This window comes from Cryptotermes secundus, unplaced genomic scaffold, assembly GCF_002891405.2.
Source record: "Cryptotermes secundus unplaced genomic scaffold, Csec_1.0 scaffold92, whole genome shotgun sequence".
Lineage (NCBI taxonomy): Eukaryota > Metazoa > Arthropoda > Insecta > Blattodea > Kalotermitidae > Cryptotermes > Cryptotermes secundus.
Window position 1 is genome coordinate 1902045 of NW_019728498.1, and position 16806 is coordinate 1918850.

At 40.6% G+C, this 16806-nt stretch overlaps 1 protein-coding gene across 2 annotated transcripts; it reads right to left on the reverse strand.

Moving 5' to 3' along the window:
• Nucleotides 1-2470: 2470 nt before the first annotated feature.
• Nucleotides 2471-15114, reverse strand: LOC111865148. Of its 2 annotated transcripts, XM_023852920.2 has the most exons (3): nt 14990-15114; nt 4099-4247; nt 2471-2940 (listed from the first exon to the last, which is right to left on the reverse strand). In XM_023852920.2, exons 1-3 carry the CDS (start codon nt 15069-15071, stop codon nt 2905-2907), a joined length of 267 nt encoding a protein of 88 aa, XP_023708688.1. In that variant the 5' UTR covers nt 15072-15114; the 3' UTR covers nt 2471-2904. The 2 variants fall into 2 exon arrangements, with proteins under 2 accessions (XP_023708688.1, XP_023708687.1); XM_023852919.2 differs by having other exon boundaries at nt 2471-4247.
• Between the last annotated feature and the right edge of the window lie 1692 nt (nt 15115-16806).

Sequence of the window (16806 nt, forward strand, 5' to 3'; positions counted from 1 at the left end):
GGCGGTAAGGTTGCCAGCGCCGGCCGCACTTTACCCTAAAGAATATTCCAAGAATATTCCTGGTACTCATTTCTGTTAGAGGCTGAGTCAACCCCAGGGCCATAGTGCGGCTGGAAGGATAAGGTCAATTGGAAAAAATCCAATGACGTCATAGGGACTTGAACCCACGACCTTCCGGCTTGTAGCATAGTGCCTCAACTAACTACGACACCGGTACACTAATAATTCAAGCTGGCATCACAGATTTCTCAGTGTCAGTACGGATTTCAATATGTTCATTACTCTCAGCAAGGCATTATGGGAACAAAGATACAAAAGTAATGAAGGCATTGTCAGGTTGAAATTAGTTGGCTGTGTCTGTTAATACTCAATAACCGTTACCATAAAAAATGGCTAGACCAAACAACGTACACTGACATTCATGGTGGAGCCCTTCTGTTCTCCTGTCACTGACCAATACTGCAGATCATAACTGTAATTTATTTCGGAAAATACTTCAATGAACATACGTAGTGCTTCTTCACAAGGTGACAGTCGATCATCTGATTAGAAACTTGCCTGTTATATATGAAGCCTGAAATTTCGTTACAAAGTTCATAAAATCTCACCAGTAGACCTCGGCCTGTTTCATTTGTAAACAGTCCACTTTAATATTATAATCACATCAGTATACATAATCATTAATCCTTAATGTAGAGTTTTCATATAATTTTACCAGAAACATTCGAAAAACTCTATACGTGCCTCCTATACATGTATTATTGTAACATGCCAATTAGACGGTATTGAAATTTAAATTTCATTTTTTGTTTGCACGCGGTGGCGTAGTTAGTTGAGGCACTATGCTGCAAACCAGAAGGTCGCGGGTTCGAGCCCCGCTGAGGTGGATTTTTCAGTTGAAATAATCCTTTCAAGCGTACTATGATCCTGGGGCCCAGGATCTTTCTAGGAGGTAAAGGGTGGCCGGCACGTAAGGCTGAAAACCTCACTACCATTTGTGAGTCGATTGTCTAGAAAATGTGGGAGCCTCGACGTCTCAAATCCTTACGGACCTTCACGGCGTGTGACAGGGATAGCTTTAATTTTGTACCTTTTTACCTTTGTTTTCGTATGTATCAAAGGTCATTAAAGTACAATAGTTAAAAATTCACATGCTTTCTATCAACACACTTAAACATATGAGTGCAGAATGTCCGAAAAATAAGTCCACTAAATTAGAAGGTGAGCGGTATGATCCCAAATAAAGAAAGAACAATTACAAAGTGTACCCCGCAACAAGGGCATAGTAGAATTTAGCTTACAAACTTATGCCAGGGACACATTTTAATGGGACGAGAAGTAAGACTGAAAGATGTGATTGATTAGTCATCTTACATTACTATCACCTGTGCCGTTCATCGACGAAATACATAGTCATCTGGTTTAGAGTGACGTGACTCGACCACCAGAATTAGCATGTGATATCAGGACTTCGTTTCCAGAAAATCAAGTTCTCTTCTACCACTGCCGCAGTTGCTGTGTTAAGTCTCTGCTTAAAATAGGTACTTTACGCATTCCGAGATCACGGCGATATGCACTTGAAGCCCGTGGTAAAGGTGCAGGAGTTGTGAGGTTGTGCACCGAGACTAACCCTCAACGTAGGCTTACGAACCCCACGAGAGTTTCGCACCAGCGACTTGGCATCAGGGAGACCAGTGCTGTTCACCTTTCGAGGTAAACCAAGGAAGAAATTAACGAAGAGTTGATGTGGAAGTACGCACTCTGAGAAGCGTAGAGCGGCGTAGAGAACACCTGAACCAGTTTTCGTCAAATGCAAACAGCTGTACAAGTGGAGCACAGTGCTGCCGGTTCTCCATATTCAGTTGCTCTACCCTACCATTTGCAACGGATACAAATTCTAAATATGTAAGTAATTATTTTTATACATTTCTATAGAGCACGCTTTAACAAATAGGTATTTGCAGTCTACATAGATTTTTCGAAATTTTGTGTTTCCCCTGATGATCGTTTACGGTCGAACATGTAGTGTACTGTGGGACAGGGAAAACAAACAAGATTTTAGTGTTAAGACTGTGTAACAGTTAATTTTATGACCTTAGAGTATAGTAGAAACTAAACAACTAAGTAATAAAGTATATCTGTAATTATCGCTCATTTATTAACAGAATAAATATTTTTTGTGTTTAAAAATACATATTCTTATATTTTTTCACACAAACAAGCTAAACAATTACTAACACGTATATAATCAATTTGCATGTACTACAGAATATCTCAATTCAGTAGAGAAAACACTTCTGTTGCATTTTGGTTTCATCTTCCTTTTGTTCTAGAGGATGTACGTTAAAATTCGGCATCATTGTGTTAACACAGCAATATGTATGCGTTAAATAAAAGTGCCAGATGTAATATTAATTTCTTGCATTTAGCTCACTNGATCACTAGCAAACAAGCGTTATTTTTCTTTTGAAACCACATAGCAATGATAATTCTGGCAAGTTGAAACACAAATGACGACATTCCATTGGAGATTCTGCTGCAGTCTATCGTGTTTATTAACTTCCTACTAGGTTTATGATTCGTATAAAGGTAGTTTAATTAACTTGAAATATTATGTTATTTTTATAAATAATAAATTAAGAAGAAGGACGTGATCTAAAGATGGGCGCCACCACGGCGTTTTCCAGAGAGGAGGAAATTCAGATATCCGGGAGAGGGGGAGGGGGACAGAAATTATTTACAAACATATGTTTAAGCCGTTTAATGCTATTTTTAATGATCGCCCTAAAGTATTCAGGAAAATATAATTTTGTATACTTTTAATTTCTATTATTACTATTGGGACATTTCTCTCTTTTCTTCAGTTTTGATGTTTTCCAAAAATTCGGGGTGTATGTGCAGATGTCAAAATTTCCTTTCCCTCCATCGGCGTACATGGGTCTGAAACATTCCATCATTTTGATAAGGAACCACGATTAACCCCAGTTAGGAGAGTCAGTATTTGGATCAAGATTCAGAGCAGGGTGCTTCAAAGTAATACGACTGAACAAAAGTGTTACTTAACAACCACAATGCGAAGTTCGGTGTTTATAAGTTGTGTTCATTACAACCAACGCACAGGTTGTACTCTAGTCACTACACAGAAAACTGTGTCTTATCTAGAAATAATTTACCACCTGCATGTCCTAAGACTAGTTACAAAGGTACCCATTCTAATTTTGGATGTGTCTTTAGACGGTACGAACCAGTAACATACTTCAGAATGCCTGGCCTGTAGTAATTCAAATCGGGGACAATGTTTGTGGAGACAGCGTTATGAATTTCATTTGGATCTTGAAAGAAATACGGTAGAACATTGGTTTGAGGCAAGAAATATTGGATCTGTTGCGGAGTACCGATCCTGTATGCGGAAATTTGTGCAGGATGGTTAACTGCGTAATTTGACTGATAGTTATGATCAGGATGTGAACTTTTCCTCTGGTTATGCAAAAACATTGATGACATTTCCTGAGCACGGTTTGTTGGCGATCTCAGAGAAGTTGCTGGGTTGCCGTGTACTGCTTTTTGCACTGGGTGCACATTTGAGAACTGAGAATGAAACACAGGATTGTTTGACAAACTCTGAGTGTGCAGAAATTCTTCTGTTGGTACGTACGATAGACCTGGCTGATACTGATCTAAATACCAATTTTGCATTCCATTTGTATCAAGTGGTTGAAATTGATATCCAGACCATAAGCTTTCATCGGGATGGTTTCTAATATTTATTTGATAATTATCTAAAGCTTTAGGTCTAACCTCTATAACAGCGGATGCATTTGGAGGTGGAGTATAACTTTGCACTGAAATTTCTACAGGCTTATCGATAGATTCCGGGTCAGCAGCAACGACTCTAATTAATGAGTTTCGCTTGAGAACTTCACTTTTGGAATTTAAATCTAAAGACAAAAAGGGATCGTTGATATGTCTTAAAATGGTTAAGTTTTCCTGTCCTTTGGATATCGAACCGTTACTCCTGTCTGCAGAAGCAGATTTCTCTGTCGCGTTGCCTTCAGTTTCTTTCAGCACATGTTCTTGTTTAGCTGTGCCTTCTCTTACATTTTCTTCACTCTTAATGGGTTTCTTGGTGACATGGCGATCAGGCGATTCGTGTTTCTCCTTCGTGGCATGTGAATTGACAGCCTTTTTACTTCCCGTGGGCGTTGGCTCTGAATAATGTTTGGACTGTGTCGGTAAACCATCAACACCTAGAAACAGGAGAGATTTTCATGAATGACAGGAACCAAACGTCTTCATTAACGCCATCTTTAATATCTTACTGTATATACAGTATAAAGGTTCGGCCACACAGAGCGCTACGCTATGTTTGCTACGTACGCTATGTACACTCTGCGACGCAGCTAACATAGGGAACAAAGCGTACGTAGAGTAGCTCTCTGTGTGGCCAGTCATATTGGCACACACATCCAACATTACAACGCTCGCAGCCAAAAAGGAAAGACACATTACAGACACAGTAAGTACTAAACATTATAACACAACATATAACAGATAGAAGTCGAAAGTAATAATAATAAGTACAATTTTCAAATTGCAGGTACACACAGAAACGACTCCCACAGTGGACGAACCATACTATACGCGAGTTTGAATTTAGACATATAGATGAATAATCTTAACAAGTTTTAATATATACAAATTTTATTATAGTTGAAGAATAATGTATTTTCTAAATAATTTTATGAAAGACACAAGATGGCAAACAATGTAATAGCTTAGCGTAAATAACGAACCTGAAGATGGCACTATGTTGCCGAAACATGTAGTAAGAAGCGACATAAGAAATCGAATGCACTACAAGACGGCCATTACATACGTATCATGAATAAAGGGAGATATTTTTCTGTTCGTATAGCGAACATAGCGTACGTAGCGCTCTGTGTGGCCGAACCTTAATACCTGCATTACGGAACAGGAAAGGGGAAGTGTTTCACGCTGTGCACAAATGGTGCTGTCAAGAATAAGAACTAATTAGCACGCTCTATTTATAATAATAACCTGCTAAGGCTGAACACAGCTAAAATCGAAGTCCGAGACTGAAAATGATCCCCAGAAATTTCACTCAATATAAGTCCTCATGCTCGTGATCTGTTACGTCAACTTCAGTGTTTTCCTCCTGTCTTAACTATGGCGTAACCCACACTTCTACTAGTAAATAAGTTTCACCGTAAGAATTTCGCAACTTACGCATTCCTCTTCTCCTTTCTCTATCATTCTGTGCTCAATCCATCATAACCCTTTATCCAACCAAACGAATATAAGCGGATGAGGAGAAATATATGCACTGTTCGTTGTACAAAATCCTCGCCGCGCTGTTTACAACACCAGCAGATCAACGATTTTTCAGTTTTCGCAGTATATTTGTTCTTACTTGCAAAATATTTATAAAATTGATCACATTGATAGTTTGTTCGTCCTTTCAGTTTCTATGGAAGTAAATTGCATATACACTTATATACGCTGTAATAAATAATAAATGTAGATTTTCTCAAAGAATTAATTAATGTTTTTATAATACTAATAGCGTAGTTGGTTGAGGCACTAAATAGAAGTGATCTGCCAGATTTAAGCTCCTGCTGCTTTGCCCATGATACCCATTGGATAAAAGCCTGGGCGGGTCCCGATCGAACTGTTTTGGGCGTTATGGAGAAGAGAAAATCTTTCACTGCTGGGAATCGAACTCAGGCCGTGCAGTTTTTAGCCCGCCGATATACCGATTGAGTTATCCCTCCTCCTCAATGTATATTTCCGAGTGATTGTATAATATTTTGTCTTGATTTCAACTAAGAAATATGAGTAATGTTCAATAATAGAATTATCAAATTTAAATCACAAAAAATGACTCTTCCTCCATTTTCTTATACTTACGGAGAAGGGAGGGGGGCACGCGGTAGCGTAGTGGTTGAGGGGCTACAAGCCTGAAGGTCGCGGGTTCAAGTCCCGATGGGGTCATTGGATTTTTTTTTCAGTTTACCTAATCCTTCCAGCCGCGCTAGGCCCCGGGGTTTACTCAGCCTCTAACAGAAATTAGTACCAGCAATTAATTAAATAATTTTCGTGGGGACTAAAGCGCGGCCGGCGCGTAAGGCTGACAACCTTACCGCCATCTTTGAGCCGATTGTCTAGATAATGTGGGAGCCTCAACGTCTCACAACCCTATGGGCCTTCATGGCCTGGTACTAGGATAGCTTTACTTTACTTACGGAGAAGGGAGACGAAATATGTTAGGTTCCAGCAGTTGACCTGATGTCAGCAATACCTACTGGAGTAGCTATGAGTTGTGTGCTAACCGAGACAACAAAACAGCACTATCTTCATCCTTAACTCTTTATAAGGCAACAATGCCTGTGTCTTTATAGTCACTCGTGTGAAAATTTCAAATCCAAAGAAAGATGGACTCTTTCTCTCAACGTCGTTATACTGCCGTTCTTTGCCAATGAGGTGCCATGTTTCTTTGGAGGGAAGTAATAATAGACTATTAAAATATTGTTTAAATAACTTCGCCGTATAATGTGTGCAGGAAACATAGACTTACAAAATAAAGAGGAAGCAATATTTCATGTTCGTATCAGTGACACCTTTCAGACGGTTTCGGCAGAGTGAAGAAGTGTGAGTTAGAGAGATACAGCTGCTCTGCTTTCAGTTACTGATATAAAGGAATGGCGGAACTTCAGATTGAAATTTATACGGCATTCCTTAACTTTGCAGCTGAGTAGCTTAATTAAGTAACCTATACATGTATCACTTACGCTACTTAGGCTGAAGAACCCGACTATAAACTTTTATTTCCAATGATACAATAGACATTAGTTGCAGTCATTTTCCGTAAGAAGGTTCAAGGAGCAATAATTAACCACTGACTGTGCAGCAGTAATTATATTGTAACATGTAGACCTGTCGATAAGTAATGACTCTGTGAAAAACGCCCGTTGCTAGGCATCAAATTCCTATAATGCACTGGTAGATTTACTGGGAAACAATATTCTCTATCCTCTGGATGACGTGGAGAAGAGAAAATTCTTGACCCTACCATGACTCGAACTCCCATCCCTCGATCGTCCAGCCCGCAGCCAGTCGTTATACCGACTACGCTATCCAGACCCCTAATCAAGATATTATTCCAGAATAAATTAAGAGCAGATTACACTTGGGTAATGCTTTCTAGCTCTTCTCATCTGTTGTTAATAAACGTAAAGGTTAAAATATACAAAACTATAATTCTGCCATTGATTTTGTATGGATTTTAAACTTGGTTTCTGACATTAAAATAGCATAAACTGAGGGTGTTTGAGAACAACATGCTGAGAAAAATATTTGGGCTGAAAGGGATGAAATAGCAGGAGGCTGGAAAAAATTACATTAACTTTTACTCTTCGCCACATGTACGTGTATGTACATAATAACCAGGTCAAGGATGAGATGGGCGGGACATGAAGCACACATGAGAGAGAAGAGGGTTTGGCGGGAAGACGAGAAGGAAATAGAATACTAGGAAGACCTAGACTTAGATGGCAGGATAATATTAAAATAGATCTTAGAAAAATAGAATGAAGACTATGGACTGAATTTATCTGACTCAGGATAGAGACCAGCAGCTGAATCTTGTGAACACGGTAGCGAAGCTTTGGGTAGCGTAGCTGAGAGACTGCTGACTTCTCAGGAGGGACTCGACTCGGTGGAGTTAGTTAGTTAGTTAGTTAGTTAGCTAGTTTTGATTGGTTGTGGATGTTTAGTAGGCAAGGATTTTAAGTGCTCTGGTAATAGCAATTGAATATACCAATGCAGCATTCACCTAGGGAGATGAGAGAAGAGTATGTGAGCTTGAAAGTCGGTGGAGTATTGACCCATGTGCCTTTGAACTACGTGTCATGTCGGAGAATTGCCACTCTACCAAAGCAAGAAACCGCACTGCGACTCTATCCCTATCGTGATGTATGCAGTCCGACGTGTAAACTAGAGTGATTTGTGTTGTGTGTATAGCCAACTCATTCATAAAGCCTTTCGCTACAGAAGGGAGCTTCGTCTAACCAGTGCCAACAGTCGAAATCTGTAATATGATATATTGGCTTTATCTTTGACACTTCCCCAGCTGCACTGTGCTCCTCTGTTCACAATGGTTGAAATAAATCATGTAAAAATGGAACAATGGTATCGAATTTTGTTAGTCATTTCGTATATTATTTTAATGCTCACTAGGAGAGACTTAAACTTCTAGGCTTCCGCGCATGTGCAGTGACGTCACACTCCAACAGTACTATAACCGTTCATCCTAATTTGGTGGACTGTTTTGTATTAATTAAGTTTATATTAAGTTAATATCACAAAAATACAAACAGATCTTTCAGATAGCCAACTTTTACACGCAGAAGTGACATAGTTCAAGCTTTGCTATGTGGTACATTTCCTGGAATTCTGGCAGTTTCAGCAAAGTCGGAAAGTCTTTGAGAATTTGAGAGCTGACAGCTTGGAACAGCTATAACTTAGAAGTGGGAGGGCCGGAGCCTCATCCCCTGATCGTAATGCATCAAGGGGCTGTCAACCTTAGCGTCAGGTCAGCAACTGCCAGAATCACATAGCTAAGCAACATGATTGGAAATTCACAAATTTAGGGAAACTCCTAGTTTGAACACTTAACCAATGGCAAAGTGGAGGAGTGGATTTCTCTTGGAGTCTGTGGTTCGTGGACCTCAGTATTCAGAGAGAGTACATTCCACCTCAAGGAGTCTGCATCCAACTTTCGGCCAAGTCAGACACAAAATACAACTACGTCCCTTCAGTAAAAGTATTATAAGTTAAAATCCAAAAAAAAAGTGTTACTAATAGATTCCGTTGTATTCAATGATTTGGAGTGAATTAAATAATTATTAACTGCAAAAGTCTGAAATGGTGTATGTGATTGTAGCGTAAGGTTCTTCCTGCCCTCCCTGAGCCAGGGCCGTATATGACCCTGGATAAGAACTCATCTCTACCCATTACAGAGCAGAACCCAGATACTCCCGTCTTTCCTTACATGCGGGACACCTAATGGTAGTACAGGAACGAACTCCCGCCTACCAGCACGAACAACCACAATTCTCCTCCTTCTCACCTAACTTCTCGCCATCCACGAGAAGAGGAAGGAGGGCAGTAACTCCAGCGGAGGCGTCCTGACACGAGGCGCAGGTGAGCCGCAACACCGGAAGGAAGAGATACAGGCAAAGAATTAATAAGTGACGAAAGCCGGGAAAAAGGATGTCACAAGTGGTGCCGAACGTAAGGGGCCCAACGAAGTGAGCGGTAATAAGTGGAGCCCAACGTAAGGGCAGTTAAAAAAGATGGTGATAGTACATAGCTATCACGTGACTTGTTTTCTGCTTAGTCTCCGCTACTCAACAGTAGCACTGTGTTATCTATGTTGTCCGTGCCGTGGCTATATAACAGGTTTAGTTGAGTTCCGAGGTTCCAGGGTGATTGAACAAGAAATGGCAAAAAGACGTCATAGTGATTTGAGGTGGTAGTTTCTGTATTGAAATCCGTTGCTAGGAGACGACTAATGGAAAAAAGGGAATCCTAGTGCGTGTGCAACGGTGAACTGGAAAGTGTGTGTATATCCACGAGAGCGCTGTATTAAGAACCCGTTAATTTCGTCACGCGTATCCTCCTACATGTGACATATATACGCAAGTTCTTTCTGCTTTTTAACGACGTAACGTCGTGGTAAATTGACTGGCTATCCTACAAAGTATGTGTTAGGTACCTGGTTCAACTCTCATCTCGGAGATAAGCTTATTGACTGACGTCTTTTGTTTTGTTTTTCTCCCCGTCCTTCCTAGCAGATGTCGCTGCAGTATCTCAGATTAGACCGCAGCCGCTCCTGAGTTACTGACAACCTTGTGAAATGAATCATAATTACAAATCAGCTGTTTGTTTGCTGGTTAGATTTTTCGACTATAGAATTTTAGCAAATTCAAGTGTATTTTTATCACACTACACGGTCTCAAGTCTCAGAAGGCAGTATATTTCATAGCCACGACCTTAAGAAGCTCAAATCTCACTTCCCTTTCACCCCCCTCCCAAAACTTAAGGGATTAAGATTTCTATTTTATGTGCGCCTACCATACAGAGATCTAATAAATTACGGACTTGATTCGAAGCGAGGGCATAAGAGACTATCAGCATACATGTCGTCATTATCATGCCTGGGAATGAATAGCAATTGTATTTCATCTGATCCAGTATTTTTTTTTTATTATTGCTAGTGGGGTGGGACTAAGTCCCTTGTACTGCCGCCACTTCTGGCCTATTGTACCATCCCCAGATGATAGGTGAAGGTGATTGTGGAGCAATTGGTGGAATGAAGATTGGCAGGGGAAACCGAAGTACTCGGAGAAAACCTGCCCCAGAGCCACTTTGTCCATCACAAATCCCACTTGAATAGACCCGGGATCGAACCCGAGCCGCCGCGGTGGGAAGCCAGCGACTAACCGCTTGAGCTGTGGCACGGCCATCTCGTCCAGTAAGTTTACAGTCAACGTTAGTACGAACTAACACCGACAGAGTTCACAGACTGTTATCCCGGAGCTAGGAGGTTTGACTGAGAAACCAACATGAATGGAAGCAGGCACGTGCTTTGGTTCACCTCAGAACAGGCAACAGATCCGATGATGCTGATACGTATTGATGATATGTTTACATAACAAAACGTCAGTTAACTTTGTCCCAGTGGTGGCATACAAGGATAATTATACAAGGGGAGTGGAGAACACCTCCGCACTTTGGACAGACTGGCATCGGTGTGACGCTGAAGTAGAACACATATGTAGAAAAAGCAAGGAAATATCAAAAGTTCGTCCGAAAGTGATCTATCTCGTTGTCTATTAAATAAATCTGTAACACGGGGCATTCTTGAAAAGATACTCAGCTGGTCAATAAACTCGTTATTTTTATGCAACACGATGCTTTGTCACCGTTTTCACAAATCCCACCGTTATACCCGACCAGAATCCACATAAACATAATCTGCACATTCACATTCTGTTTCTCTGAGATCTGATCTATGTGAAGTTTTCTTTCGAGGATTTCCGTACAAGACTTTCTATGCACTTCTCATTTTAACCTTCCATTGTGTTACTTTTAACGTTCCTTAAGTCGTAGCAAAGAATTAGTAATAGATTAATTCTTCTATTCTTTTCACAAATTCCAATTTTCAAGGATTTACCGCCTCCACTAGATAGACTCTGGGGCCGAAACATCGTTTTGTCTCCTGGATGCCAGTGGCTTGCCCCCATGATTAAACCAAGTGGGGTCACTTAGTCCAGAAAATAAGAATATGTGGAATCATATCGCCACTCCCACATACATCTTCTATCTAATTAAGCACAGGAACAACATTATGCCGTGTTTTGCCATGATGGGGTGTATCCATATGCCAGACTCCAGGCTGGAGGACCGCCACTTGTTGCCTGACCTGCAATTTCTCGTTACACATACTGGCAAAAAATTTCATCTGTAAGTGGACACCTTCACCCACAATCAAACAATGCGCCGTGTCGTGACCTTGTGGTGTGATCTGTAGCTTCTAAATGAGAAATGAATAGTCTTCTTGTCCTCAGAAGGCAAACTAACATTCCCGAGTACAAGATATGGCTCCTTACAACGTGTTACGTATGTCCCCTAAACTTAAAGAAGAATTTGAAAGGAAAAGTTGGAAACAGTTAAACATAACACATCAGCGCAGCTGCCGGGGATTGCAAAGGAATTTGTTTTTAGCGGTGCTTCTGGCACTTCCAGAAATATCGGATCGAGTGAACACGTGATGGAGAGTCAGTTTTGGAGTGCATAACGCCCACCCCCACATATTCGTTCTTGATACTTTCGATAAGATCACACGTTACTTACTTACTAATGGAGCTGAGATCTTCTGGAGGAGCCACCAATTCTGCAGCTACTCAAGAATTTTCCAGAATTTTATAGAACCCGAAGGTTCATTACCGTGTTCACAAGAGCACTCCACTGGTGCCTATCCTGAGCCAGATCTATCCAGTCCATACCATCCCATCCTATCTCTCCAAGATCCATTCTAATATTGTCCACCCACCTACGCCTTGGTCTTCCCTGTGGTCTCTTTCCTTCTGACTTTCCCACCAATATCCTACACGCATTCCTCGTCTCCCCATTCGTGTTACATGACCTGCCCAGCTCATCCTCCTTGACTTGTTCATTCAAGTTGGATTTGGAGAAGAGTACAAGTTATGAAGCTCCTCATTATGCAATTTTCTCCAACCTCCTATCACTTCATTTCTCTTCGGTCCAAATATTCTCCTCAAGACCCTGTTCTCAAGATAAGATCACAGATACTTGAATTATTTACTAAATAGACTTTAGTCGCCTGTGAGTTATAAGGTGCTGCGCGATTGTTCATATTCGAGGCATTTGTTTCTTGAAAACTTATTCCACTGAATAGTGTTTTAACAGAATATACCTCTTCAAATTTTTCTATTTTTCTTGATCGGCATATTCCTAGGCCTATAGTACATACATATTATTAATTTAATTGTTCAAGGAAAATGGTGGGTCCAATTGAAATATATTTCTCAAAACTGAGTTATTACGCAACTGCATATCGTCAGGAAAATCGAAGAAGTTTTTCAGGAAGCTGGAGGAACTTATAACTTGAAGTCTTAATGAAACCTATAAAATTTCTCAGGACTCCGTCCACGATCCTTCAGAGTTCGAACTAAAACCCGACGGCACTTCACCCCATACGATTATGAAGCGTGTATTACATAGAACTTTATTCATACAATTGCTTCACATGTCTTCCAATCATATGTTGTTATTAGTGCAAAGGACATCTTTAATTCACATTCCTCGGAATGAATTTCTGTGTAACGGATCTAAAAATTTTTTCTACGCCACTGGTCAAGGACGTTTAGTTATATCGAAGCCATTGCAAGGAGCAAGAAAGTCATTCTCAAAAACTGAGCCTCGCACCTGTTTTCAGTCATCGGATACAAAGTTTGTTAGATACTGCATACCCTTCACAGTAGATTGTAGTATTCAAGTTAGATCATTATGCTTCATCGCCCAGATATTGGCTCTTGGTGATATACGGCTCTTTCGACCATACCATAACGATCGCGTCCATATGAGGGTAACTGGACTCCCTCGGCGCCGATCACACGGGCCACGCGTCTAAAGCATAAACCATCTTCAGACGCTTGAACACTACGATTGTGGGTTCGAATCCCACTCGGGGCATGGATGTTTGTGTCCGTTTATTCTGTGTTTGTGTTGTTCTATGTGTAGGTGGCGGTCTTGAGACGGGCCGATCCTCGTCCAAGAAGTCCTACCAATTGTGTATATATTAAGAAACTGAAAAAACGGCCAAGGTCCGCAAGGGCTGTAGAGCATAGATGGATGGATGGATGGATGTATAGGCGGACGAACGGAGGGATAGATGGACAGACGTGTGGATGGATGGACACATGGATGGAAAGATGAACAGACGGATGGACTGATGGACAGAAGGAGGGATAGATGTACAGACGGAGGGATACATGGGCAGACGGAGGGATGGATGGACAGGCGGATAGATTGATGTGTGGGTAGGTAGGTGGGTGGATAGATAAATGGTGTCAGAACTGTGATCCAGCAGCAGATGTCTGACAAGGTCACGTGGAAAACAATGCGCTGCTCATGGTTACCAATATATTTCATCTCCGATGTGTTCCCCTTACAATTAGTAGTTGGAGCCAGACTTGTGTCTTCTACTTCGATTACTTACCTCACATAATTCTATCCGTATCAGTTAAAACAGCGTCACTAAATAACCTAAATATCCAGATGTTTCCGCACCAGAATTATTTATGTAATTCTTGTTTCCTTACGCTCAACACAATCCCATCAAAACTCTAACCATGTTTTTATTTACTTACTGTACTATCAGACAATGTGGCACAGGCTCGCGTGTTTTGTGCAGCGGTTTCTTTTCAAATATTTCACAAATTTTATTCTCAAAACTTGAGTAGTCGCAGTTTGAGGAAGCAGAAATGAAGACGCCTTACTTTTTCCAATGGGAGTACGCAGTACCGTAGTTGGTTGAGGCACTATGCTACAAATCGGAAGGTCGCGGGTTCGAGTCCCGATGAGGTTAAAAATTTTAATTTACCTAATCTCTCCAGCAGCAATATGGCCATGGGGTCGGCTTAGTCTCTAACAGAAATGAGTAATAGTAATCTTCCTGGGAGGTAAAGGGTGACCGGTGAGTAAGGCTGACAATCTTACCGCCATCTGTGAGCCGATTGTCTAGAAGATCTAGCTTCAATCTCTCACAACCCTATGGACCTCCACGGCCTGTTGAGGGGGTAACTTTACCTTACTTTTTCCGAATAATTCAGACTAATCTTGCTGCTTGCAACAAGAAGAATTTTTTAAATGGTTTTATAGTGTAGGAATTTTCCTTTCACCCTCTTCAAAGTTTTACAAAAAGACGAAGACAATGTCACCCTCTGAAACGTAAATATAATTTTTTTAATTTTTAAAAACAGACATTGGAAAATATTCGGATGAAATACACTAACAACGTTTCTACCAAAAAGTCACTACATTTTGGAACCACAATTAAGATTTTATTTTTCCAATTTTTACCATTAATTACTAATATTTTCCAAAGCAAATTTTTCGTTCTTAACGCCTCAATAGTATTTTTTTTTTCCCCATCTTACAAGTTCATTTGGTCTCCATACTGTTGTATTCAAACATGTTATTCTAGTGTCCGAAAGACAAGCGTCCGTACAAATCTCTGTTGTACAGCTACCGGAATCGACGATCATTTGATCAGGAAGAAAATCTCCGTGTCCACCACCGAGCCGCAGTCTGTTTTCTTACGGCTGCCACGAGCTACGTAACGTAACGCTCTAAGGTACAAATGTATGAACTGTTTACTCACCAGAAGAGCTTAGACAGAAAACTGCTACAAGAAACAGAAGACTTAGCACGAAGATCGCAAGTCGATGTGATGTAGTGCGCATATTGAGTTCAGTGTTGAGCTGCGCGCCGTGCCGACTCCTTGAAAATCTCTTGGAGATGTGCGTGTTGAACCTCAGAGATCCCGAGTATAATAGTCAAAGTGGCTGATAACTCACGGCCGTTACATTTGATTAGATAAGCTTCCCCGCCCTTATAGAAGTTGGCCCATAATTGTGATTTCAAGAAAAGATTTCACAATGCAGAACTGAAGCAAACTCTGAAACATGTAGGCCTACAGACAACATATCCTTCACATGGGATTAATAATGCTTTGGATGGACAAAAAAATAAGATTTCGTTTAGCAAACTTAGGAATTCACGTCACTCCTTGTTTAAATTGGCAAATGGATTGACCAGCGTTCATGTGCATTTACTCCATGTGCTTAATCAGTAAACCAAAATAATCACTCCATCTATTTTAATGGCAGAAGGAAAAAGAAATTAATATCAATCATTTTATTGCACGTAAACCCTCGTTATAACGTGATAATAATATCGGACAGTGTGTCCATTATCGCCTGTGTGAGGTATAACCGAGTGAATATGTATTCACGAATTACACTGTAGCATGCATAGCCAATGCATGCAACAAATATAGAAACACAAATGTTATAAGATAAAGCTCTCTGCTTTGGAGTTCTTTTGAATTTTAAATATTTGTCTAGCTATGAAACCTTTTTAGCGCCTCAGCATCTCTAAAAGTTCACAATTATATATAGCCATATTTTGTCCGTTATATCCGTTACCACATTATATTGGGGTCCGTTGTAATGAGGGTTAATTATATCTGTAAATTATTCTCAATATACGCGTGTAGCTGACAATCTTATTAACCACTAAAATATACCAGTTTACATAGGGGAGGTAATTACTCTAATTTTAAGATCAATTGGATAGACAGGAGAACGAATAGACAATTTATTCGTGAGTCAGAACACTGTTTTACTATAGATGGCTTTAGTATCTAATGAAATAAATTTAAAGACTGGGACAATGTTTCATTGTCTGTTTGAAGGTCACGACTTCGGCATTTTCTTCGAGAATCAGAGAGGGGCCAAGAAACCACACAGAGGGGCATAGCCACAAGTATTCCAACACAAGAGAGCTACTCGCTATTTGATCTAACCTCACTATATACGTAGTGCAATCCAAAAGTTCCCGAAACTCTTACGACTTACCTGGATCTTATTCTGCACCATCGCCTTCAAAGTAGTCCCCTTGGGAGCGCGTACACCGATCCCAGCTTTTCCCACTTTTGAAATACATCCTGGAAGTCTTTCTTTGTTAGGGTGTTTAGTATCGTCTGCGTTTCCGCTTGAATTTTCTCAACTGTATCAAATCTTCGCCCCTTCAACTTGATTTTCATCTTGGGGAAGAGAAAGAAGTCACATGGAGCTAAGTCTGGCGAGTACGGTGGGTGGGGAACAACTGCCATCTTGTTTTTAGCAAAAAAATACCTGCACAATGTAAGCCGTATTCGTTCGGGCGTTGTCATGGTGGAGTACCCAGTCGTTCTTGGGCCACTTCTCTGGACGTTGTCTCCTCATGCCCTCCCTCAAACGCCTTAGAACCTCGCGATAGACCACTTTATTGACTGTCTGACCAGGAGGGACGAACTCCTTATGAACAGTCCCGTAAATATAAAAAAAAAAAGATCAACATGGACTTGAATATTGCTCTTGACTTGTAATATGAATATGTAAAAGCCTATAAGGCCGGTCACGGTAGCCGAGCGGT

Bases quoted from the DNA above. Each gene is read 5' to 3' on its own strand.
- LOC111865148 (XM_023852919.2), bottom strand. From the start codon at position 15,071: ATGCGCACTACATCACATCGACTTGCGATCTTCGTGCTAAGTCTTCTG. The intron at 4,248-14,989 runs GTGAGTAAACAG...TCCTGTTTCTAG, and splicing joins TTTCTGTCTAAGCTCTTCTG to GTGTTGATGGTTTACCGACA.